Source organism: Stenella coeruleoalba (assembly GCF_951394435.1).
Source record: "Stenella coeruleoalba genome assembly, chromosome: 1".
Taxonomy (NCBI): domain Eukaryota; kingdom Metazoa; phylum Chordata; class Mammalia; order Artiodactyla; family Delphinidae; genus Stenella; species Stenella coeruleoalba.
The window spans coordinates 116,589,672-116,615,875 of record NC_137169.1 but is presented as its reverse complement, the minus strand read 5'-3'; the positions used below and the strand labels follow the sequence as shown (position 1 = coordinate 116,615,875).

Sequence of the window (26,204 nt, the reverse complement as noted above, 5' to 3'; positions counted from 1 at the left end):
TTGAAAAGTAATAAGAATGCTAGTCAATAAATAATGCTTTAAAAAAAAGCTAATACTTGTTGGTTCTATACTTTCTCATCTCACACAGCCCCCAGTTCTTCAATGTTGACTGAATTATTCACCAAAGTTATATCAGTAAATTATTCACCAAATTTACAGAGCACTCTTAAGAGTGCAAAAGCGGAACAGACATAGTCTTTCTCACCAAAGAACTTCTAAAGGATGTCTGGCTAAAAGACCAACAAATAATTAATAGAAATGTTTAGAGATTACAAAATGGGTCAGTGACATACAATGATTGCCAGCATTAAGATGCTCACTATTCAGATATTAAGCCTAGAAAAAAAAAGACCTCTTCTGGATTTTAAATACAATTACTATATCAAAGAATTTTAGAATTAGAAGAAACTTTTCTATAACTTACCTGAACCTGTTCTAGATGAGTCCTCTGAAATAACCCAGAACAATTATCCTATTTTCCACATGACAACCTTCATTTCCTAGAAGATAGCTCTATTTTCAGTCTTCTCTCCTTCACCTTACTGAATCATACCAACCCTTAAACCCTTCCTCTCCCCATGACATGGTTTCTAGACCTCCTCCCCATCCTAGCTATGTTCCTCTGGACTGTCCAGTGATTGAATGTCATAATTCTATGAATGTAGACTAAAACTATATTAATATTTTTAACAACTGTGATATACTGTTTATATTTTTTAAATATCTAATTAGTCATTATGTTTTTCATGTCTAAAGTATTTCATCATACATATTTTAAATGTCTAAACAAATTACATAAAGACAACTTTGGGGCTTCCCTGGTGGCGCAGTGGTTGGGAGTCTGCAGGCCAATACAGGGGACGCGGGTTCGCGCCCTGGTCTGGGAGGATCCCACATGCCGCGGAGCAACTGGGCCCATGAGCCACAATTATTGAGCCTGCGCGTCTGGAGCCTGTGCTCCGCAACAAGAGAGGCTGCGATAGTGAGAGGCCCACGCACTGCGATGAAGAGTGGCCCCCGCTTGCCACAACTAGAGAAAGCCCTCGCACAGAAACGAAGACCCAACACAGCCGTAAATAAATTAATTTAAAAAAAAAGACAACTTTGAATATTTTCTATTGCAAGTTCTATTTGGGAATATTATAGAAGAAACATTCAAATTCTCAATTTAAAGAGTATTAAAAGAAAATTTTAAGGGATCATTTTAAAAATCCTTCAGGACAGAAATTATTTCAAGCATCTTATTTGACCACAAAGGTATGAAACTAGAAATCAACCACAGAAAGAAAAATGGGAAAAGAACAAACACATGGAGACTAAACAACATGCTACTAAAAAAACAATGGGTCAACAATGAATCAAAGAAGAAATCAGAAAATACCTCAAGACAAATGAAAATGAAAACATAGCTTTCCAAAATCTGTGGGATGTAGCAAATACAGTTCTAAAAGGGAAGTTCATAGTGATACAGGCCTTCCTCAAGAAACAATAAAAATCTCAAATAAACAACCTAACCTGCCACCTAAAGGATTTGGAAAAAAAGAACAAACAAAACCCAAAGCCAGCAGAAGGAAGGAAGTAATAAAGATCAGAGAGGAAATAAATAAAATAGAGATCAAAAAATAACAGAAAACATCAATAAAAAGAAGAGCTGGTTTTTTGAAAAGATTAAACGGACAAACCTCTAGCCAGGCTCACCTAGAAGAAAAGAGAGAGGACCCAAATAAACAAAATAAGAAATGAAAGGGCTTCCCTGGTGGTGCAGTAGTTAAGAATCCACCTGCCAATGCAATGGACACGGGTTCGAGCCCTGGTCCAGGAAGATCCCACATACCGCAGAGTAGCTAAGCCCATACGCCACAACTACTGAACCTGCGCTCTAGAGCCCACGTGGCTCAACTACTGAAGCCCGCGTGCCTAGAGCCCGTGCTCCACAACAAGAGAAGCCACTGCAATGAGAAGCCTGCACGACCGCAATGAAGAGTAGCCCCCGCTCACCGCAACTAGAGAAAGCCCACGCGCAGCAACAAAAACCCAACTCAGCCAAAAATAAATAAATAAAATAAATGAATTTTTAAAAAAAAAATCCTCTTTCATCATTCTTAACTTCCTCAGTCTCCTGTGAAAAACATACTCTTTTTTTTATTGGTTGTACAACTTTTTAATTGAAAATATCATGAAATATTTTTAGATCTTTGTTATTGTTGTTCATATACTTATTGTAGAAAATTTACCAAACACCAAAAGGAAAGAAAGATTACATACCCAACTTAAATAATTACCAACATTTTGCCAATCATGTTTCCTCTATCCTGCGCTCATCATCTCCCCATAGAGTATTTTAAAGCAAATCCCAGCTTCATATCATTTCACCTTCAACTGAAACACACACTATGCATTAGTGCCTATTACGCCATAAGCACTGTGCTTACCTTTCTTAGTCCACAAAATAAACCAACATAATAGTCAAGCTTAATCCTGTACTATCCATGTCTGTTCTCACGTGACACTAATGTTCCTCCTTCATGTTTTGGCACACGGTTTTCAATACCTATGTAAACTGTGGGAATTACTATAGAACTTCGAGGTTCTACTTCCAGTAGATAATATTCTTTTGTTATGGGTCCTTACAATATTTCTGATGGAGATTACTTGGTTGTGTTTATGCAACAGTAGAGCAGTTTCACAACTAAATGGGCTACTGACATGCTAGTTAATAATTCTGGTAGACAGATGAGTCAGTAGTATGATAAACAACCTTACATAACTCACAGGATTTTAAAAGTACTTTGCAATACCTAAAGAAAAGGTGGAGTAGCAATATTAACAACCACAATTTTAGAGAACCCACTTTTAGACTGATTATTTAACTTTCATTGAACTTTAGGACCATAACGTTCAACTACTATTTAATACATAACATGAGGTATTTTGTATCACTTTTAAAGAAAGCAAGAGTTAGCTGGCAAGTACTATAACCAGTTCTAGATTGTGACAGATCTTAGGAAACTTTCTGTGATTCATAAATTACAAGAAGTCCCTACAACAGAAATTTTGAAGTTTTGCAAAGATGGGGAAAAACTAAATAATCATTAAGAAACAGAATTCCTAATAGCAAGTTGTCATTAAGCAGTGGTGAAAACCCTTCAATAAGTCAAGAGAGAAGATAAATATAAACCCTGACTAAAAAGCAGTCTACAGACTCTTATCTGGGGAGTTGCCAAAAACATTTCAATCAGGAAACATGAAAGAATCCTGTAAAATACTAGTGTATGATTGAGTTGGGGGTGACAGTCTGGAGGAATGGGATGAAAAGGTTCAAAAGAAGGAATTAAAGAAGAGGGAGGTATGCCTACTTCTCTTTTCGTCAAACCACTTCAGACTTTTTTTAAACCTTTTCACTTAGATTCTAACATAATAAGCCTTACCCTAATTTTCCACCAAAGACTGGATCTGCAATTTCAGCACATTTGACACAATATAACAAACTTTAAAAAACAAAAAAGTGTTTCGTTCTTTTTTTTGTTTTCATTTTTTAAATCAGGCATTAAAAAAGCACTAAGCTTCAAAACTTACATCTGAACCCACACTTCTCATGGTACTTTGTAGGACAGGTTTAGTCACAGAAAGTTTTCCATTCACTGGGTTATTTGCCACTGGGGCTGGTACCACGTTCACCACGTGATTAGGTAGCTGTGTGGTTGCCCCAGCGACAGCAAGGACTGGTTGAGGAGGGGACAGAACTCCAGGTGCCTGGAGTTGTACCATGGTAGGCTGAGAGAGCACCACCGTCTGACCTGCAGTAGAGAAAAAAGAAAAGGAATCAGAGGGTGCATAACTACTGTGGCAGGAGAAGCTATTCAACATTTAGGTCTCTTCTGCAGATATAATAGGTAAGACCAAACGGAGGGATGTGAAACCACCAATTAAAACACAATCAATAGCAGCACACATTCATACTGACTTTTGTTGTGTTTTTAATGAAACCGACTAAATTCATTCTCTTTGAAGTTATCATTAACGTATTTCCACACTTTTTTTCAGCTAACACACATCAAATTTGCTAAGTTATACATAGGTTTCTCTAAGTATTAACCTCTGAAATTTATTAGTGCTAAAAGTATTTATCATATTACTAATATCAAACCTTCTATTCTGAACATAGAATCATATATTTTAGAAATACATATAACACCAAAAATATATGACAGAGATTCAGTTACTCAATACCTGGAAGAACCTGAGGCTACAAATATCAAAAATGTTAAAACCACTTAGCTAACACGGGAAATGTAAACCTGTAATTTAAAATAGTCTGCAGATAATATTGACTCCCCTACCCACCAAAATGGTCTACAAATCTTTTCTCAATCTTTACATTTAACCTTATTTTAAAATTACACTAATCTGAGGAAAATTAGTATCATTAACCTAAAGAAGGCTCATACAACTCATAACACTGGTCTATGAAAATTTTTACTTGCCTGCTGAGTATCTGCTTTCAGATCTGGCCAGTTTTATAAGGTGTTGAAAGCCTCACCTAACATCCACAGCTGCTTGAGCCCATTTAGCAAAATAAAGGTACTAAAGTAACTGGCAACTAAAATTTCATATAGTATATTTATACTCTTCTTTAAGGGAAAAAAAACATACTATACTTTCAGACAGTGTAACATGATCCATGTAAAACTCAGCTCAGTATTTCAAAGGATCAAGGAATCTAAAAATCAAAATGACGCTTCAGAACACCTGTTTGTTAAGAACATCTGTCTTAGCTTAAAAAAAAAAAATCACTTGTATAAAATCAAAGTCTTTATGTTTCAGAAGGCCTCAGAAAGCATACGAAAACTAGAATTTAATTCATAGCATTTTATCCCAGGTAAATTAGTAAGAAAGACCTAAAAATAATCTCACAGATTTGTAATATATACAATTTACTTGAGCGTAAATGATCACTAAATATTTTTATCTTCTAATTTTCCCCGGCATAATTTATTTTATGAAATGAAAACATAAAATACGGAAATGGCTCATAAGCAGATATATATTTGCTTATGCCAAATATTCAAATAAAAATAATTAACAGGGAATTCCCTGGCAGTCCAGTAGTTAGGACTCTGCGCTTTCAGTGCTGAGGGCCCGGGTTCAATCCCTGGTCAGGGAACTAAGATCCCGTAAGCCATGTAGCGCGGCCAAAAAAGAAAATTTATAAGTAAAATAAATAGCATATTTATTTAAATAGTAAATGTTAAGTTTTTAAATTACACTTATTGAGATATTACAGTCAATCTGGTACTATGAAAAGACATACTCATCAGAATGTAAAACTTAAACCAAGGGTTCCCACCCTGAATATAAAGACCCTTCTTTAATAGCAAAAATATCATGGTCACCCAAGATGATCATGGCTGTCCTTTCAGTTTCTGTGGATTGAGAAAATATGTGATGAGAAAAGGCTATTACGAATTTAGTAATGATTTTAAATGAATTTGGAGTTGAGTAATCAGAAGTATAACTTCTTTGTACATCAGTACAAAGATATATGAAACAAATTATTTATTCAGTCTACAGAAAATATGGATTTGCAGATGCCCTGCAAAAGCCAAATGTTACTACTACTCCAACCACACGTATCTCAGGGCCCACTGTCTACAGGTTGAGAACCACTGACTTAAACCAATACTTTGAGAAGAGCATTATCAGAAGTAGTGTTCCGTATCTTGAGTTTAAAAATTATGATAAAAAGACCCTGAAAAACTAAAAAATGTTCAATGAATTGTGGGATTATTCCAAAGAACAGAGAAGGTGGTAAACATAAAGAATTAAGTCATTTCAAAGAAAGGATCCTACTTCTAGCTCCAGTTACCCATTTAAAGTATTAGCAGTTAACACATAAAGATAGCTTTGTAATATTTCTTAAAACTAATTGAGAAAAATAATCCAAGTCTGTAGTATCCAGTGTCTGGTTATCACCATCTCGTTGCTGAAAGAACTGCAACACGGAGCGAGGGAGATGGAGCAATATCAAGTCAAGGTCTGCGTACCAAATGTGGCTCCAAGTCCTACCAGGCCACCGATGCCTCCTTTTTTTTCCAAAATGCACATCAGGCCCTTTCATCCCAGAGTGCCTAACTAACCTCAAATTATTGAGCACCTAAATCAAAGATCCTATAAAAATACTAGGCATGTTTGGGTTCAAGACAAAATGTGGAGAAACAACTAAATTTCCATGACAATGTGTTCAAGGTGACTTGCTAAACCTGACATGCTAGATGCCCACCAGCTCACAAAATGCAGTGCAAAGGACTGTTTCGGGTCTTAAATAGTTAGCAGCTGAACATAGTTACTACTGTTCCTAGTGTGGAAGCAGTTAAAAAGGACATACCAAAAGGCTGTTTATCCCTTTCAGCATGCTCAAAACCCTCTTTGGCATTACACACAAATCCCCCTTAATGGACCACGGCTGGTTTCAATGCTGGATACTTTTGACTATGTATGGCTCACTGATAGTGATAGTCAGTTTCTTCCTTTTCAGTTACCTTCAAAGACTTCAAACTTTATATCAAACAGTTATTGAATGCCTGCTTTGTCTAAAATAGTATGGCTGTGTGACAGTAAATTTTTCTGTGTATTAATTTTCTCATCTATAAAATGGAGATGATAATAATAGTACCTATCCTCACAGAGTTGATGTAAGGATTCAATAAGATAACGCACTTAAGCACTTAGAACAGTGTCTGGCACGTAATAAGAGCTTAAATGTTAGCTAGTATTAATTATTTTTATTATTATTAATTACTATTAACCTCCTTTTATGTATAATAATAGCTTCTATAAGGGTATTGCATGTATTATCAATTCATTAGTTCTCACAGTTACTGTTATTTAACTGTTGATATAAATTTGTTAACTCCCCAGTTAGAATTCTTGAGACCAAATACCACATCTCTGCATTCTTTTAGAGGCAATATACTATAGTGATTAATTACACAGACTGAGCCAGACCACCTGGGCTCAAGTTCTGACTCTACTGCTCACTAGTAGAATGACCTAGAACAAGTTATTTTACCTCTATCCTCCATTTCAATGATTTGTTACCACTATCTACCCAAAAAGTCCAAGACAGGATACCTTACTCTCTATCCTCCATCCCCCTTTCACATGACCTAATGACCAAGCCCTGTGATTCTACACTTTTTAACATCTCTACTGTCTATCCTGGCTCTTCATTTTCATTGATATTCCAGGCTTTCATCATCTCTCACCTGCACTACTCGTGCAAGTCTTAATGGATGTATAGGACTTAGATGTAGACGTAGGCAGAAGCTGTTTCAGGCAGATAGAATGGCATGTCAAGAAATGAGGAAAAAAAAGAAAATTTAAGGGACAATGGCCAGATAAGTTGAACTAAAAGATTTATAGAAAGGAGAGTTATTATAAGGTAAAGTTAGAAAACTAAACTGGAGCCAAACCATGAAGGGTTTTACATTCCAAGCCAGAGAATTTGAACTTAATCCTGTAAGAATTACTTCTTTTTTAATGGCAAAATATTTACTGCTGATACTTATATCGATTAACTGTAAAATGCCTTTCCTATATTTCTCTTCTTCCCTCCCCATTTTCAAATAAATGGAAGATATACACTTAAATCTATATGTTATTACAATATACCTCTCCAGATTGTACTATAAAAACAGACAAGTGCCCTATATTAGCATATGCTCCCCCAAAATAAAACTGTCTTCAGATAACGGGAAAGCACTGAAGTTCTGAATAATGTATGATTCAGGTTTCTAAAACTGATAAACTGCTCAGAGAAGTTTCTCTTCTTGCTATAGGTAGGAACTTCTATCATTCAAACATAGCCAATGGTCTGCTAAGAGCAAATTCTCACGAATACCCCTTGCTTTACATACTGGTCATATTAATGTCAAACTTTTACTTTTTATACATGTGTTTTAACAGCTTATGGGAACTATAATGAAGTTCTTCACAAGTTTAGATTCTCAGCCTTTGGGAAAACACAGACCCTTTTGAGATACTGATGAAAGTTTTGGAGACTATCCCTAGAAAAATCCACAAATAACATACACTAAATCTCGCATTTTATTTCAAGGGGTTTATGAACACTTAACATCCATTCACAGGCCACAAGAATACCCATTCTACAGGACTGCTATTTTTCACAGGAAAAAGGCAGTAGTTTTCACCCTGTCCTAAGAGGGCAGGTATTTCAGGTTTGTTTGGTTGGAGTTTTTTTGGTAGGGATTGGTGGATTTTCACGGATCCATCCAGTCTCTCACCTAGTTCTTTTTATCAATGTCGTATTGTCTATGACCATGGAACAGAACAAAGATAACAGAGTACCTGGAAATCAAATTTATGACGTTGCCCTCATTAAAACCATGCTCCAAAGAAATGAGCTAACAATCCATAGCTGGAAATACAGCCATAAGTGTAACACTGGGTATTTATTTACAACCCATTCCCCATTGACCCCAGTCCTACTTGGCGCCAACAAGCTAAATCCAGGGAAAGAACGCTGTGCAAGTTTCCATTTAGTCATGTGTACACATATCAGTATAAGTACAATGATGAATAATCTTCCCAAGAGATCTCTATGTGCAAATGATTCCTATATCTGAATAGTACCAAATCCTCAAACTTGAACTTTCACTATAGACCTCAGCTTCTTGCAGAATCAACTATGGGAGGCCATCTAGTGGACAAAATATAGAAACACACATTCTTAGCTACTTGAAGACAGTTTCAGGTTTCTTCTTAATGCCTCATACAAGATCATGTTACTAAACAGCGCTGCCTCCTCAGAGATTATCTGACTCTATTGCCAAAACACACCTATTAGACCTGAAATGGACCATATTATTTTAAATACTGACTTCTCCTTAAAAACAAAAAAGTTCATGGACACAAAAATCTCAGAATAAAATGGCACCGAAAAAGTTTCCCAGATTTTCTTCTTCGTTACAAGTGGTTATATAAAACCACAAGCCTTAGAGACAGGCGCTTTCATAATTAAAACTGTGAGAAAAAAGAACTATCAGATGTAAATAATCTTGATAGCTATCTCCCTTGTTACGATAGGAACCACATCTCTACAACATCCTCAGAACCAAGGACAATTCTTGACACACAGCATGTGCTCAGAAATTATACCCTGAATTAAAACAAGTCATATGACACAAGCCTCAGTGCCCTCCAATTAAACACACACAGCCTCAAATTCCATTCAGGTACCTTTAGTGGGTGCAGGATGTATACTGATAATTGGCTGCTGCTTCGCCAATGGCATAAGTGTTGGCAGTGTTTGAATAATGATGGTTTTTGCTGGAACGCTGGGGTTTGTTTGAGTCTTGGGTGCTGCTGGAAGTAATAAAGGCTTGGGCTGAATTGAAGGTTTTGAACTCATCTGAATTTTTTTCTTTGGAGTCAGTGCATTTTCTGGAGAAAAACCAAACAAACCACAAATCAGTTTCAGGGCAATTAAGCAAATCCTAGAAAGGAGATGCTATTATACACCTTTCCCTAAACATTTTCTTGACCTCTGACTACCCTTACTGAAGTTTAAGCATAGCCACTCTATATCTTAATGGACTGAAGAAAAGTCCTCAATCTGAGGTCTTCCCTTTTGACCAAGCTGCAGCTTTGCCGAAGGGACACGTGAACCAGTAAAGAAGAATAGCTAAAACCCCTGAATAAAGCATCGAGGTGAATAAGGTTAACAAATGTCACAGCCAAATGGCCCTCACATTCAATATCTTTAACTGAAACTTTGAAATTTCTCCTGAAGATGGTGGGGCCCTAAATCTATTTAAAGTATCATTCACCTATAAAGACAAAAACAACCAAAGAAGATTATTTCTTCCCTTTCCTCTCCACATTAATCATCCACAACAAACAAAACAGGTGCACTAATTTAAAAACAGCAAGCCAGCTTAATAAACATACACTTAATCCAACATTTTCTTTTAAGAAATGGAGCCTAAGCTCAGTCTAAAATAGAGATAACAGAAGTTAGGAGATGGAGTAATACCAGTTTTGCTCTTAGGACTAATGATGGGCTTGTCTTCCTTCAGTGGCTCTGCTGAGGAGGGACTATTAAAGCTTTCACCATATAAGGAAAAGGGAGACATCTGGGAAGTAGAAGACAAATCCAACTCCTCCTGTAGCAAAATAAAACACAAACAAATTCATGCAGAAGAATACTATCCTTGAGCAGAAAATTGCTTAGAAAGAGAGGCAAGATCTATATATAAACAGAGAAACACTTCAAGACAATTTCAAGGCAAAGGTGTGATATATTAGAACTATATCTATATATGAAGTACTAAGAGATGATGGATAAATCAACATTATCCATCTACACTAAAGGAAAAATAACTAAAAATGAAGTATGTCTATTTCATCCTCTTATATGAAAGATATGAATCACTGATCTGATCTGCTTCTATATTTTCTCCCACAAACTTTATATTTTACTTGTTCCTAGTCATACAAACATTTAGTATCATTATAGAGTTACAGTTAAAATGCTAATATCTTTCCCCCACCATCTCTTCTTCTGTCTTACAGGAATCTCAAAAGCAAATAATTCTCACTATTTGTATCCTTTTCTATTTCTTAACATTGCCTTTGTCCCGAATGTTTTGAAAGAAAAACACTGAAAGGAGCAGGGCTATTTTATTTTATTTAATGGGTAAACTAATAATACAGAGGGACTTTCCTGGTGGTCCGGTGGTAAAGAATCCGCCTTACAAAGCAGGGGGCATGGGTTCGATCCCTGGTCGGGAAACTAAGATCCCACACGCTGCAGGGCAACTAAGCCCACGCGCCACAACTACTGAGCTCACACGCCTCAACTAGTGAGCCTGTGTGCCGCAAACTACAGAGCCCACACGCTCTGGAACCTGGGTGCCACAACTACAGAGCCCACACACCCTGGACCCTGCGCGCCACAACTAGAAAGAAGCCCGCGCGCAGCAACAAAGAGCCCTCGCGCCACAATGAAAGATCCCGCATGCCTCAATGAAGACCCTGTGTGCCACAACTAAGACCTGATGCAATATACAAAAATAATATTTAAAAAAATAATAATAAATAAATGTTTTTTAAAAAACAGATATATTAATATTTTCTAAAAGTCTTTTAATATTCAGTGGATCTGTCTCATTTTGTTAGAATAAAGAAGCTTAACATAGGATAAAAGTAGCATTTCAATTCCAAGAGAAAAAGATGTTATGTATAATAATGGAATGGGCACAAGTACGTAAATACATACATCATACCATCTTCAAAAGAATCTATAAGATTACTGAAAGAAGAATTAAGAGAATACTTGTTTACTCTCAGCATGATGTAGGCTCCCTTACCTCAAAAAGCCAGAAGCCATAAAGGAAGAAGAAATAGATTTGAACAAATAATAATTAAAATATTTTATAAGAAAAAACAGAACATAAACAAAGTTAAAAGATACATATGGGGAGAAAATATTTGCCAAAAATGGATAAAGGAAAGAAACCACCATTTCACTGAAAAGGAAATGCAAATAGTATCCAAAGGCAAATTTAAAAGAAAATTTTTTTTTAAAAAAATCATCAGATAAGAAAAAGTTAAAATGACCTGAAAGACCATATGGGAGAAATGGTCATTCTCACTAATGCTGGTGAGAATGAGAATTGTTTCATTCATTCATCCTCAACACCTATTCAGCATGTAGCCATAAGTGGGGCTGTATGAACCTTACAGAGTATATTATAACAATAATATATTTGGAAAAAAACAAAGACTATGAGATAACACAGGAGGAAATGATTATCTTCATAGCCTTAGATGCTTACAAGGCATCTGATAAAATTCAGCAAAGACTCCTCATAAAAGTCCTAAAAAATAAGGACTGGAGGGACATTTTCTTAACATTAAAAAAAAAGCTATGCATAATTGTATAGCCAAAGTCATACTTAATGGTAAAATACTAAATGCTTTGCCATTAAAGTCAGGACAAGAAAGAAATAATTGCTTTTTCTGTAATTCTAGGAGACATAATTATACTATAAAATGAAATAAAAGGAATAAATACTAAAATAGAAGAAACAGAAGCGCCTTTGTTTGCAAGGTGATATGCTGTCTACTTGGAACACATTTAAGAACCAGCTAACAAAATTTTCACTATGAAAATATTGTATTAATAATCACTTAGAAGGCTTCCATGGTGGCGCAGTGGTTGAGAGTCCGCCTGCCGATGCAGGGGACACGGGTTTGTGCCCCGGTCCAGGAAGATCCCACATGCCACAGAGCGGCTGGGCCCGTGAGCCATGGCCGCTGAGCCTGCACGTCTGGAGCCTGTGCTCCGCAACGGGAGAGGCCACAACACTGAGAGACCCGCGTACCGCAAAAAAAAAAACAAAAACAAAAAAAAGAATCCACCTGCCAATGCCGGGGACACGGGTTCAAGCCCTGATCCGGGAAGATCCCACATGCCATGGAGCAACTAAGCCCATACGCCACAGCTACTGAGCCTGCGCTCTAGAGTCCATAAGCCACAACTGAGCTTGCATGCCACAACTGCTGAAGACTGTGCGCCTAGAGCCCATGCTCCGCAACAAGAGAAGCCACCACAATGAGAAGCCTGCGCACCGTAACAAAGAGTAGCCCCTGCTCGCCACAACTAGAGAAAGTCTGTGCGCAGCACCTAAGACTCAACACAGCCAAAGATAAATAAATAAATAAAATTCATTTTTTAAAAAACGAATTGATTTAATAAATGGTACTGGAACAATCCTTCTGATAGTCATTTGGGAAAACAAAAAACTTGGATTCGTATTTCACATCATAAACGAAGATAACTCCAAATGGATCAGAGATCTAAATATTTAAAATAAAACCTTATGAAAAATATGTATTAACAGTCACTTAGAAACTATTACTTCCTGAATAATTTGATCCTAAGGCCACTAGATGGAGCAGTGCAAGACCAGCATCCATGCAGAGAGGCAGGCTGGTGGAGTATTGGAGCCTAAGGAGAGGAGGTAGGGGCAGGCAGCCCAGCACAGGGAGTCAGAGCAGATTACCCTGCTCATATTGGGTCAGCTTGATGCAGGTGTCAATGCCCAGAACACAGGAGTCAGTGTGAAGGGACCTGCACTGGCCAAATCCAGGATAACATAAGAATCAGAATAAATAATTATAGGAATGGGTTATAATCTGTTGAATAAACTAGGAAACCATGAGTCCATACTGATATAAACGAATAAATTTAAAGTCTGATGAGAAACAGGTTATTTTTACATAGTTTTAAAGTACCTCCTCATAAAACACTTATTTTGGGCAAAGGAAGAAAGAGCAATTTCACAGTGGAATAGCCTGGCAGACACCACCTTAATCAAATGAACAGTGAACCTTATCAGTAACAGGACAAATGAAAATTGTGTGCCATCACATCAAAAGTAAATGAGACAGACACAGCATCACTTCTGTGATATTCCTGCCACAAATACAAAACCTGAATCTCATCCTGAAGAAACATCAGGCAAACCCAACTGAGGGACATTCTACAAAATAATTAGTCTTTAATCTCCAAAAGTGACAAGGTCATGAATGTCAAGGAAGAATGAACTGTTTCAACTGAAGGAGGTTAAAGAGACAAGACAATCAAATGCAATGTGTGATTCTAAACTAGATCCTTCTGCTCACTAAAGGACATCTTTGGGACAACTGGTAAAATCTAAATGGGAATTGAAGATTAGATGATAGTATGGTATAAACATCTATTTCCTGATTTTAATGGTTTTATTGTGGCTAGAAGACATATCCTTGCTTGTAGGAAGTAGACACTGAAGTATTTGGGGGTGACAAGGCATCAAGTTGGCAACTTACTCTCAAATGGTTGAGGAAAAAAAAAGTTCTTTGTAATGTACTTGTAATATTTCTATAAGTTTAAGGTTTTTCAAAACAAAAAGTTAATATAAGCAAGAAAACAAGAATAAAAATATTATAACCTATGAGTGGTGAAAACCCTCCTTTGAGCAACAACAACAAAAAGCAATAAAAGATTGATAATTCAGCTATGGAGAAAATAAACACCAAAAATAAAGCTTAAAGACAAATGACAAATTGGAGAAAAACACTTGTAACTTATTTCACACACTAAACACTAATAATCCTAATATGTAATAAAACACTTTAAAAATTGAAGAGAAAAAGACCAATACAATCCAATAGAAAAGTGGACAAAAATTTGAACTGTTCATAAAAAGAAATGCAAATAGGCCTTAGACATATGAAATATACAAAAAGATGTTTAATCACACTTATAATAAAAGAAATAGAAAACAAAACATGCTGTGTAATGATGAAGGGAAAATTGGCCCTCTTACATACTGCTGGTCAGAATATACAACCGTACAACCTGTGGAGGGAAATCTGGCAATAAACAGTAACATTAAAAAAGTATTCACCCCGATCTCAGCAATCTCTCTTTAGGGGTATAACCAGATATCTTTGCCAAGATATCCTGGCAAAAATATGAAGTGACTTATGTACATAGTTATTTATTACAGCATTGTTTGAGTCCAGAAAAGACCAAAAACAACACAAATGTTCATCAATAAGGAAATCACTGAATAAAGTATAATATAGTCACACAGTGGAACACTATGCAGCCATAAAAGGGAATGAGAAAGATTCTATATCCTGAAATTGGAGTTACCTCTAAGTTAAATAAGCAAGGTGCAGAGCAGGGTATGTAGTATGCTACCTTTTGTGTAAGAAAGGATGGAAAGGAAAGAATAGGACAAAAACCAGGCTTCTGTGAATATACCTTGTTATATATTAATACTTTTGACTTCAAAAGTAAATTAAGTTTTTAAAATTAAATCATTGGAGAAACTGTGGGACCACAGAGAACTGCCAAGACAGGCAATCAGAGAAAAGCTTCATAGAGAAAGTAATTTTTGAACTGGGACTTAAGGATGAATAGGAGTTTTCAAAGAAGAAAGAAAATGAGGCTATTTCAGGCAGAAGGAAGAGCATGTACAAAAACCTAAAATGGTAAGAGCAGAGATCTCGCTGCTCTTGTCCACAGACGGTGTTTGGCACAGTTCCTGGCACAGTTGTTGAATGACTGGAGCACACAGGAGCTCTCAGGGTTAAACCCAAGGGGAGTGTGAAGGTAGGAACAGGAAGGATAGTGAGAAACAAGACTGGAAAGGTAAACAGGAGCCAGAACATGGAGGGCCTAGTACACTGGCAATTTAAATTTTGTCCTTGTAAGAGTTGGGAAGGTTTTAAGCAAAAAACTGGCACAATCAAATTTGTGATTTTGAAAAATTTCTCTTTGAAGATTCCTCTGCTAAGAAAGGTTTGGGGAGTTAGGAGGCAGAGAGACCAGTCAAAATTCTATTGCCTTAATCCAGATGAGGTGACGATGGCCTGGTGTGTGTGGAGAAGATGAATCTTCGAGATACTAAGTGGATAGAATCATCAGGATTTAGTAACTGACTATACGGAAATTATGAAGATACCTCAATTTCCAGCAGATATAATTCACTGAAACAGTAATTTGAATTTTTCTTCTTCTATTTTTTCCTTTCCCCATTCCAAAAAATACCTAAGCCCTTTGGTACTTCGTTTTCCTGGCCTCAGAGCTTTTGTCTAGATGAAGAGCAGAAGCATTTTTAAGGTGCTTTTGTAAAAAACCTTATTAGCGCATTCAAAAGGTAGTACTAGGCTTTCCTGAACTAAGGAGACCATTCTAGGTTACATGGCTAAGGAGTTACAGAAACAGACCATCTTACAGTCTTCCATGTCCTCAAAGAATGTATATTCTAACGGGGAGTAAAGAGGGTAGCAGGGAGAAAAGACAATAAGTCAATAAACAAAAAAAATATTGGGTACTGGTAAGGTGCAATGAAACAATGAAATTATGAAGACAAGAACATAAGGGAAGGAGGGCAAAACCAAAGAGACTAACAGCTTTCTAGCTCCCTCAAGGCCATTCCTCAAGATTCAGCTTCCTCAGGATTAAATGAGATAATAGGACTTATATTAGCACTTAATAAATGTTAACTGCCTCCCACACATACATATTTTCCAGATTCCACTGTAACCAAAATCACTGTAAAAGACTGGTTACTTACAGGAACATGCTGAGTCGAAGAATAAGAGTCCACTGACTGAGGAGATGAGACTGAACAACTTGAGGAGGCTGGAGAAAGTGGCTGAGGTTCTGCCTTAATATCTTTAACTGAAAAACAAGGGGCAAAAATTTTCCCACTGAACAATATAAACTCAGAATGAAATGAATAAGAAAGAAGGTAAAATCTGCTTTTAAAATTCAATGATATAGAAGCTAAGGTCACCAAAATATATCATCAAGTGAAAATTCAAGAGCAGAAAACAGTAAATCTAGTATGCTTCCATTTGTGTAATAAATTATACATGTGTATACTACTGTACTACTAGCATCTGCATTAACTCTCTTGAAGGATGAACATAAGAAATGGATAACAGTGGTTGTCTCTGGGAAGCAGAACTTGGTGGCTGAGGGACAAGAGCCAAAAGAGACACTTTTCTACTCTACAGACTTTTTGTACCTTTTGAATATTACGAGATATGCAAAATTATAGCCTCCCTCCAAAATAATTTTAAAACATAAGAAACAGGAAAGAATTATTGTGGAAAGCATTTTTGACAATACAATTAAAACACAAAAATGTTCCTATCTTTTGAACTATGTATTTTTAAAAATGTGCTGAGTAACTATAGCCTAGGTGTTCCTAGGTGTCAAATTTATAACACGGTAGGAATGGGGAAGAGAAGAATCTCTGTGGCAGACTGTGTTCTCCAAAGTTAGGTGCAAAATATCTACCATATCTCATGATCTATAATGTGATTTTGCCACTTCCCCATCAAGAAGTAGCCACTATTTCCTCCTCTGTTTGAATCTAGGTGGGCTTATGACTTCTTCAATTGACAGAGTATGGAAGTAATGCTAGGTGAATCCCAAGGCTGTGTTACATTAGGCAATGCAGCTTCTATTTTGTGTGTTGAAACACTCACATTTGAGCCTTTGAAGTCTGACTACCATGAGACCACCAGGCTGTGAGGAAGCCAGGCCATATAGAAAGGTGACATGTAAGCACTCAAGTTGGCAGTCCTAGTCTTCAAGTCATTCCAGGCCAGGCATCAGACATGTGAGTGAAGAAAACTTAAGGTAACTCTAGCCCCCAGTGTCAAGCTACCTCAGCCTTCAAATCTTCCCAGATGAGGTCTGGACACCATGGAGCAGAGACAAGCAATTCCTGGTGCATCCTGTCCAAATGCCTAACCCACAGATTCTGGGAGCCTAATAAAATGGTTATTGTTTTAAGCCACTAAGTTTTAGAATAGTTTGTTACACAATGGTAGGAACCAGAACACTGGCCTCGTGTAGCTCTTATTCTGTGAGGGAAGACAGGAATTGAGCAAGATATACAAATACATAAAATGAAAGGGAAAAGGAAATGCAGCAGTGGGGAGGACTGCAATTTAGATGGGGAAATGTGCTGGTTATTTACACATTGTCTCTCAGCTCTAAGTCTATCTTCTATAGTCTGTGATGCAAATTATTAATACATGTCTCAGCTGGCTTCCTTTTAGGTCCTGTCCATAGGGGATACTAGAAGGATACTAAAAGGTAGAAGGGAAGAAGGGATTTCTTCATCCTCCCATCAGCTTCATCCCAGAAGGGACAGTTTGCTCCAGGTTCCAGCTTTTTTCAGCACACCTAAAACCCACCTCATTGGGCCCCTTAAAGATACTAGCATTAGCCAGGTAGGGCCTCCTCCTCAGATGTGTATACACGGGACCCCTACACTAAGTTCCTAGGTTCTAATAATCCCAAGCTTCTTCCTTTTGATTCCCTAAATTCTGTCTAATTCTCAGATAGGTTAATCTCTTAGAGAATATTACATATAATTCAAAATCAATATTTCTGAATAATAAAATTTTTATTCATTATGTGACTAACACATAACTATGAAATTCTTTATATCTATTTTGGCAAGAAATTTACGTATGCCTTGCTACACCAAAATAGAATGTAGTCCCTGGAAATTTTTGGCCTACAAAAGTGGCCCAGTAACCCCACCTAATTTTGACTATTACCCAACTACAAAATAATATGGACCCATTTAAATTTTTTATCAATGAAATACAGCATTACCTGTACAGAATTGATTGTTGATGTCCCAAATGCCTGTCTCCCAAGGCATCAAATCAAAATCAAAATCAAGATTATCAAAATTATTTTCCTGTAGGTTTCAAATCAGCAAAAGATTATAAGATTAAAATATATACATCCAGAAATCAAACTAACAGATGCAATTTGCCATAAATAATATAATTGTGATTACCCAACTTAGTAAAAATAACTTTCTAAGTTAATCAGTTCATCTTGAAAATACATCTTGGATAGCTTAGAGATAAACCAATTTATTTATTTTAAGCACAGTAGTAACAGCTAGGAAGGAGGTATTGAAGTCAACATCTATCTGAAAGATTCAGTTGGTCTCATTCTTTTCAGTGGAAATGGACCTTTACAACAGTCACAAAATATGTGTTTTGTCATAAAGGAGATCCAGCAAAATAAGTTTTCCCATTGCCATTAAGGAAAAGAAGTCACAGCAAATGCCTATTTACAATATCATCTCTATATACAAGGGAAAGAATATAGATGTATCCAAAAGACATGCAGGAATCATAAAGAGACTGTAACTGAAACTTCAAATATACCAATTATTAAAATGCTTATGGGAGAAGGAAGAGATCCATAGGAGGATGGGTAATTTTATATTTTTTTTACTGTTCTGTACTTTTCAAATTTCTAAAATAAAATTTCTAATTTTTTTTTTAATCCTAGAAGATAAAACTAAGTTTCTCAAACAGGGGTCAGTAAACTTCTTAGAGGGGCTCTTAGTTTCTTTTCATTCAGATGACAATTTTTAAATTTAAATATAATCATATTCTGGGTCATCTGGATGACCATCTTATACCATATATATTAATGAAGAACTGCCACATGATTTCAGAGCCCTCATATGAGATTAAGACAGTACCACAACTATTTTAAATGTTTAAGGTTACAGAGATAAGAACAGAAGTAAACTTAATATATAAACAGTACAACAAAGTTAAAAAGTAGTCAATATTAACTTAATGTGACAGATAATAAAACAGCAAGAAAGCAAGCCTCAGGAAAAAAGTAAAGGTTAATCTAGTTATCAATAACAACAATTTGGTAATAATTTCTAGAATATTATCATTTCAAATGTCTATTCTGTGGTTTATTTTTATTGAGAATGTAACAGAAGGACAGAAGGGAAACTTTTCTTATACTGCCCTAAACTGAGTAAATATTATTGCAAATTATATAAAGAGAATGTGTGAAAGTTCACATAAAAAAAAAGAAAAAACTACTTAAATTATGAAAGAACCACCTTTTAAATCAATCTCCTTTGCTTTTTTCTCATATTGGAATCTAGCTATCAAAAAATTAAGCAGCCCCACACTTTCAGCAACGAAAAATCTTCAAACTTTCTTAATCTAAGTAAACTGAGGAAGGATATTTGCCTGAGTGCTCGCAATACTTTTTAACATGTTCAACAGTGGCATGACCTACTTCGAGGATGATTCATACTCAATCTTCAGACAAAAAAGTCAAATACATTTTACAGCATAAGAATTTTATCTGGTTGGAAATTTCACAGACCCATTTTATGTAAAGCAAAACATACTGGTACTTATATACTCTAGTTCTTCAATGACTTCTCAAGGGAAACTTGCACAGCCATGTGAAAGAAGAATGACAGTTTTAAAGCTAGAATGGGCTGTCTGAAACCATTTAATCCAATCTCTTATTTTATATCAGAAAAACTAAGGAACTGAAAGATTGAGTGACAGAATGTTAGTTATAAAATCAGGATCATATTTCCCTGAATCTTTCAAATTTACTATATTGTTTCGTGACGATGTTAGGCTCTGGAGGTTATGAAAAAATACCAGTTGCTTAAGCAACCAGCCAATATTAAAAGCCAATTTAATCAACAGACAACACTGTAAAGCATCTCACAGAGTAAATGAAACCACTAAAACCTCATGCATTGATTTTAAAAAATATCATGTGTTTCACTCCCTTCTATTGATTCATGGTAAAACAAGAATAATTTAGCAGTTGTTTTACCATGAATCAATAGAAGGGAGTGAAACACATGATATTTTTTAAACTTTTTCTTTGTCTTAAACTCACTAAGCAAGCTTTATTTTTAATAAGGGCTTAAAAAATAAGTGATAAATATTCAACCTGATTGATATGCATATAAAATCACTCTGTTCACTTGAACTACTTCCCAAGTCAAAAAGCACCTCATCCATTAAAGAATAAGACAAAGTAAGAGTTCAGGCCAAACAGCTTCACATATACTAATCCAGAAAAGAAAAAAAAATCTAAAATATTTTTGAGAACTTAAAGTGCTGTAATAATAGCTTTTACGCATACTTCTAACCACCCAAAGGCAAAAAATAAGGACATTTCTAAGTTTCAGAGCTTTCAACACTAAGTATACATAACTTTAAAAAAGGAAGTTGGTAAGTTCTCTTAACTAGATCCATGACACACATACTCCTTAACATCACACTGTTTCCCTTATGCAGCAAAATATCTGTAAAAACCAAAAAAAAACCCTGGGGCCAAAGGTAGACTTAGAATACAAGTCTTCTCATACCAAGACCAATGCAATTTCTACAATCCTACACTCACTGACTACAAAATGGCTACTAACTTTCATACTTAATCTTAAAAGTTATTTAAACTTAAATAACTAGCCTAAACGTGTTATCCTGAAATCTTCTTGCAATAATTAAAGATTAAATATCACATTATTCAACATTTCTCCTCTAATAAATACTTACATAAGTTTCATTTGCCGCATCCAATTGCAGGTCATCATAGCCAAGTTCAGCAAAGAGGGCAGAATCTTTGGACAAAAAAAAGAATAGATATTTACTGTTAATTCAATGTTTTGACGAAAGAATTAAGTGCTGTATCCTTATGCCAGCTCTATTAGGGTTTCTCATTAGCCATTACTGTTACTGATAAACTCTAGGAGTGTGAATGACAACCAATTCAAAGCTGGTTTCTAACATATGTATTGTTTTCCACATAATTTTTATCTTGTGAACTAAATCATTATACCAGGGATTAAAAAACAGGTTTTATGTCCTGTCATGTTGGACTAATTGATAGTGACTTTCAGGAACATTACTAACACAAATTCTGAGGCTTCATCTGGGTTCAGCACAAAAAAAAGTGACATGGTTGATCAGCGGTGATGACAGGAGAGGAATATGGCAACACAGGTACCAGGTATTTGCCATCCTTGCCTTAAGTTAGAGGTACAACCAATTTTCTATCCAAACAATAAGGAATTCACTCATCTAAACCATTTCATTTATTTCAACAAATCTAACTATGTTCCAATTTCCTAATAAGATTTCCTTATAAACTGAGAAATATATGAACACAGGTCAAGGTGCTGATAAGGCCAAAGAAGACTGATTACTGTATAATCTGTAATGTGTCTATTTTCTTTAACATTTCAGAACTTCAAGCACTTTGAAGAGTTTCCCAATCTAAGTCTGCCTTTGTACTCCCTACTAACATGCCACTGAAATTTGCTCCGGTGATTTCCCTACTTCACATATATAAGAACTACACTGCAAGTCTCTCACCGACTTGGCCAACGGTAGAAACATTTCACCAGCCTAAAACAAAATAGTACATAGCACATTTTTTGTGTGTAGTGATAATGAAAGGTTATTCATATAACTCTCAGAAAAGGACTACCTTAAACTCAGCTGCAGAGCAAAACAAAACAAAAAACCCATATAAGTAGACGACTGTGGCTATGTACCTTATACACAGGCGAAAACTTGAAAGAGTTCTTTATCTGCTGCCTCTCATTTCTCTCCTCCCTTTCCTTCTTGAACCTATTCAAATCAAGCTTCCCCCCCAACACATACACACGCATACACATCAGGTATTATGTCACCAATGATTTCTCCTCTGCTAAATTCAATGGTAAATTCATGGTCCTCATCTTACTCTCAATAGCATTTGAAACAGTTGATCTTTTCATATTAATTGAAGCATTTTCTTCACTCGGCTTCCAAATTACCATACTCACCTGGTTTTCCTCCCACCCTACTGGTTGGCCCTACCTTACCGGTTATTCTTCATCTTCTTAACATGAAATTGTCCCTGGGTTTAGTGCAAACTTTTCTATCTATTCTACTCCCTTTGTGATCTCAGCTGAGCTCATGGCTTTAAATAGCATCTATACGCCAAGGATTCCTAAATATACATCTCCAGTCCATACCTCAAGACGCATGTACACAGTGAGTACTCTACCTCTCCTCTTGGATATCTAAAAGGCATCTCAATCTTAACACATCCAAAACTGAGCTTCAAATCATCCCTCACCAAACCTCCTACTGGTTCGTCCTCATCTCAGTTAATGACAATTCAATTATCCCAGGAGCTCAGGTCAAAAACCTTAGGAGTCATTGCTTACTTCCTCACTCTCTGTATTCAATCTACCAGTAAATCCTGTCAGCTCTGTCTTCAAAGTATGTATTGGTAATGTGGCATCTTACCTTTCCTTTCCATTCTTCCTTCCCTTCCCTACTCTTCCCAACAGAGATGTCAGCAGAGCAAGGAGGGTGGTGGGGTTGTGTGTGTCATCCTCTGTGGCAATGTGCCTGGTACCCAAGGAAATAGGATGATATAGGAGGGGAGGTGCCTTGTGGAGGTGGCAGCATGCCTCAGATGCCAAAAAAATGGAGCAGTGGGAGGAGGAACGGAGTGGCAGATGTAAGAAGCAGCCTGAGTGGTTAGGAGAGTGATAGTACCAAACAGATGTGTTAATTGATGGAGCAAATGATAAAGTATATTAGAGCTAGGTTTCTCACTTTCTGAGAAAGGATTTAGAAACGTGAAAAGGGAAGAGAATAAAAGAACGCTAAAATGTTGCACTGGAATTAGAAGTATTAATACGAACACATTTTCTTAAAATATTCATACACAGAAAGAATTATAGATGTTTGTATATGTGTGTACACATATACATACATGTATGTCCTAGTTCTGTCTGCTAACAGGTCCTAGAAACGAAGACATCCCACCAGCACTGAAAAATCGTATGTTTCCAGACCTTGGATACTGAATACCATCCTCTACTACACGGAAGTCCACTAAAGGGCTCCTTAGAGAAAGAGCTGATTCCAGGGCTTAGGCAGAGAAAGTGCAAAATAGGCTTGGGAAAATCTTGTTGTGCCAGAAAATAAGGAAATCCTCAGAGAATGATGGAAACATGTCAAAAGAACAAAGGAGCTGATATGAATGGACTCTTACTGGTCAATTCTCAGAAAATCTGAGCATCAAAATAAAGCCAGATTACAACCCATTGAATCAAACAGGAATTAGTGAGCTCATAATGAAATAAACAAAGAAACAGAGAAAGCTTTTTCTTACAGTATGATGTCAATTAATAAATGTACACAGAATGTTAAGAGAGAATCACCATTTGGCATTAGAGTGGTACTTGATATAAGCTGGAGTTATCAATGGAGGCCAGGGCTGGTGAGTGAAGGTTTAGTAAGGAATAGGACATTGGTGGCATTCAGATTATCTCCCCCAAAATACTGGGTTAGCCAAAAAGTTTGTTCAGGTTTTTCCGTAAGATGTTACCAAAAACACCCGAAGGAACTTTTTGGCCAGCCCAATACGAATCAAATGTAAAAGGGGAAATAGTGACTTTACAGTGGAGAAATCCAGCAGATACTAACTTGACAATCTGATCAAGGTGAACATCACCTTGGAACAGGTCAACATAGTGTGCCTCTATCATTTCTCTAGCATTCCTGTCACGGACTCATGGCCTGATTCTGGTCATGAGGAAACAGTATATAGACTTAGGTTTAGAGTCATCTTACAGAACAAAAGACCTGTACTCTTTAAGACTGTCAAGAATACAAGAAACAGGAAAAGACTAAGCAACCATCCCAGGTTGAAAAACTCTAAGGAGACATGAAAAGTAAAAGTAATGTGTGTTTGCAGGTAGGGTCCCAGACTAGAAAGGAAAAAGAGCCATTATTAAGACATATAGCAAAATATGAACCGTATCTGTGAATTGGATAGTAACGCTGTATCAATGTTCATTTCCTGACTGGAAGGAGTGTATGACAGTGATATAGGACAGTAACCTTGTTTGGGGGAGGAGGGGATACACATTGCAGTATTTAAGGGTAATGAGTTAACAACACATTTCACTCTCTTTTTCTCTCTCTAAAGAAGGAGAAATGGGGCAAATACAGTAAAATTTAACAATCAGGGAATCTGTCTGACAGGCATGCAACAGTTCTTTGCACAGTTCTTATAACTTTTCTGTAGGTTTGAAACTATTCCAAAACTTAAATTTTGAATAAAAAATATACATGGGGAGCTTCCCTGGTGGTGCAGTGGTTAAGAATCTGCCTGCCAATGCAGAGGACACGGGTTCGAGCCCTGGTCCGGGAAGATCTCACATGCCGCGAAGCAACTAAGCCCGTGCGCCACAACTACTGAGCCTGCGCTCTAGAGCCCACAAGCCACGACTACTGAGCCCATGTGCCACAACTACTGAAGCCCGTGCGCCTAGAGCCTGTGCTTCGCAACAAGAGAAGCCACCGCAATAAGAAGCCCACGCTCACCACAACTAGAGAAAAGCCCGTGCGCAGAAGAGACCGAACACTGCCAAAAATAAAATTAATAAAATTAATAAATTTATTTAAAGAAATATATATATACACATGGGTATATACATATGCATATGTGTATGTGTATATATCCACAGTCAACCACTTCCATTATCTCCACTGCTCTCATCATAAATCACTTGGATTGATGCAGTAGCCTCCAAATGGTCTCTCTGCTTCTGCCCTTGACACTCTTTCAGTATATTTTCAATAGAGCAGCTAAAGTGAGCCCATAAAAACATAGGATGTTATTGGGAATCAGGATTTACACAGTAGGAAAAGAGAAATAAAAGTATATAATGCAAGAAGGTGAGAAAGAACTCTGTGGTACTGGCTTTGAACTGTGGGTATTAGCATGAATTCATGCTTTTTAAAAATACATATTTCCTTGTTCTTAGGAGATACACAGTGAAGTGTTTAGGAGTTTCATATTATTTGCAGCCTGCTTTCAGATAATGAGAGAAGAGAGAAGTGTGGGTAATACTGACAGAAAGAGTGAGTATGGCAGGATGTTAACGGTAAGTTAACAGGTTATCACTGTACTGATCTTTTTTAACTTTTCTGTGGTTTGTGAATACTTAAAAAAACTGAGAGTGGGTTGATAAATACATTTGTATACTACAGAATATCTTAGAAAGATCCATGAGAAAGTGGTGACATTGGTGGCAGTGGTTACCTATGAAGTATCTCTAAAATTTACTACCTACTTCTATATCTTTTTCACCAACCCCACACTACCTACTATATAGATTTCTCCTAACAGTAGTAAACTATGGTAGATATTAGTTTTTGTTTGCTCAGCAAGCTTTCCCACCTGACTGCTGCTTTGACCATTTATTTATTCTTTTACTTCTTGTAAGATGAGAAATGGCCACTGGAAAACAGTGGTGACCTTAGAAAGAGCAGCTTTGGTGGAGTGGTGGAGCCTGACTGCATTGTGTTCAAGAGACAGTGAGAAAAGAGAAAGTGGAGTCAGTGAACATGGACGTTTTTCAAAAAAGAATTCTGCTGTAAAATAAAAAAGAGAAATGTAGTTGAAGCTATAAGGGAAGTAACATCTAAAGAGGGTTTGGGGGTTTTTCTTTCTTTTTCACTCTAGACAGGAGAAGCAACTACATGTAGGGATGGAAATGAAGACTCAGGAAACAGAAGGAAGAAGAGCTTGAGCAATATTCTTGAATAAAGGGGTGGGGGCGGGGTGTCTAGGGACTTCCCTGGTGGTGCAGTGGTTAAGAATCCACCTGCCAATGCAGAGGACATGGGTTCGAGCCCTGACCTGGGAAGATCCCACATGCCATGGAGCAACTAAGCCCGTGTGCCACAACTACTGAGCCTGTGCTCTAGAGCCCATGAGCCAC

The 26,204-nt window shown here is 36.7% G+C and overlaps 1 protein-coding gene across 2 annotated transcripts in view; it reads right to left on the bottom strand.

The window, feature by feature from the left end:
• ATF6 (activating transcription factor 6) overlaps positions 1–26,204 on the bottom strand; it is a 220,049-nt gene that overhangs the window by 187,949 nt on the left and 5,896 nt on the right. For both annotated transcript variants that reach the window (XM_079929376.1, XM_079929377.1), the window contains exons 2-7: positions 20,965–21,029; positions 18,221–18,308; positions 16,155–16,261; positions 10,055–10,184; positions 9,259–9,462; positions 3,577–3,797 (exon numbers count right to left, since the gene is read on the bottom strand). In XM_079929376.1, the coding sequence (XP_079785502.1) occupies positions 3,577–3,797; positions 9,259–9,462; positions 10,055–10,184; positions 16,155–16,261; positions 18,221–18,308; positions 20,965–21,029 (815 nt within the window). The remainder of the gene's footprint in view (positions 1–3,576; positions 3,798–9,258; positions 9,463–10,054; positions 10,185–16,154; positions 16,262–18,220; positions 18,309–20,964; positions 21,030–26,204) is intronic.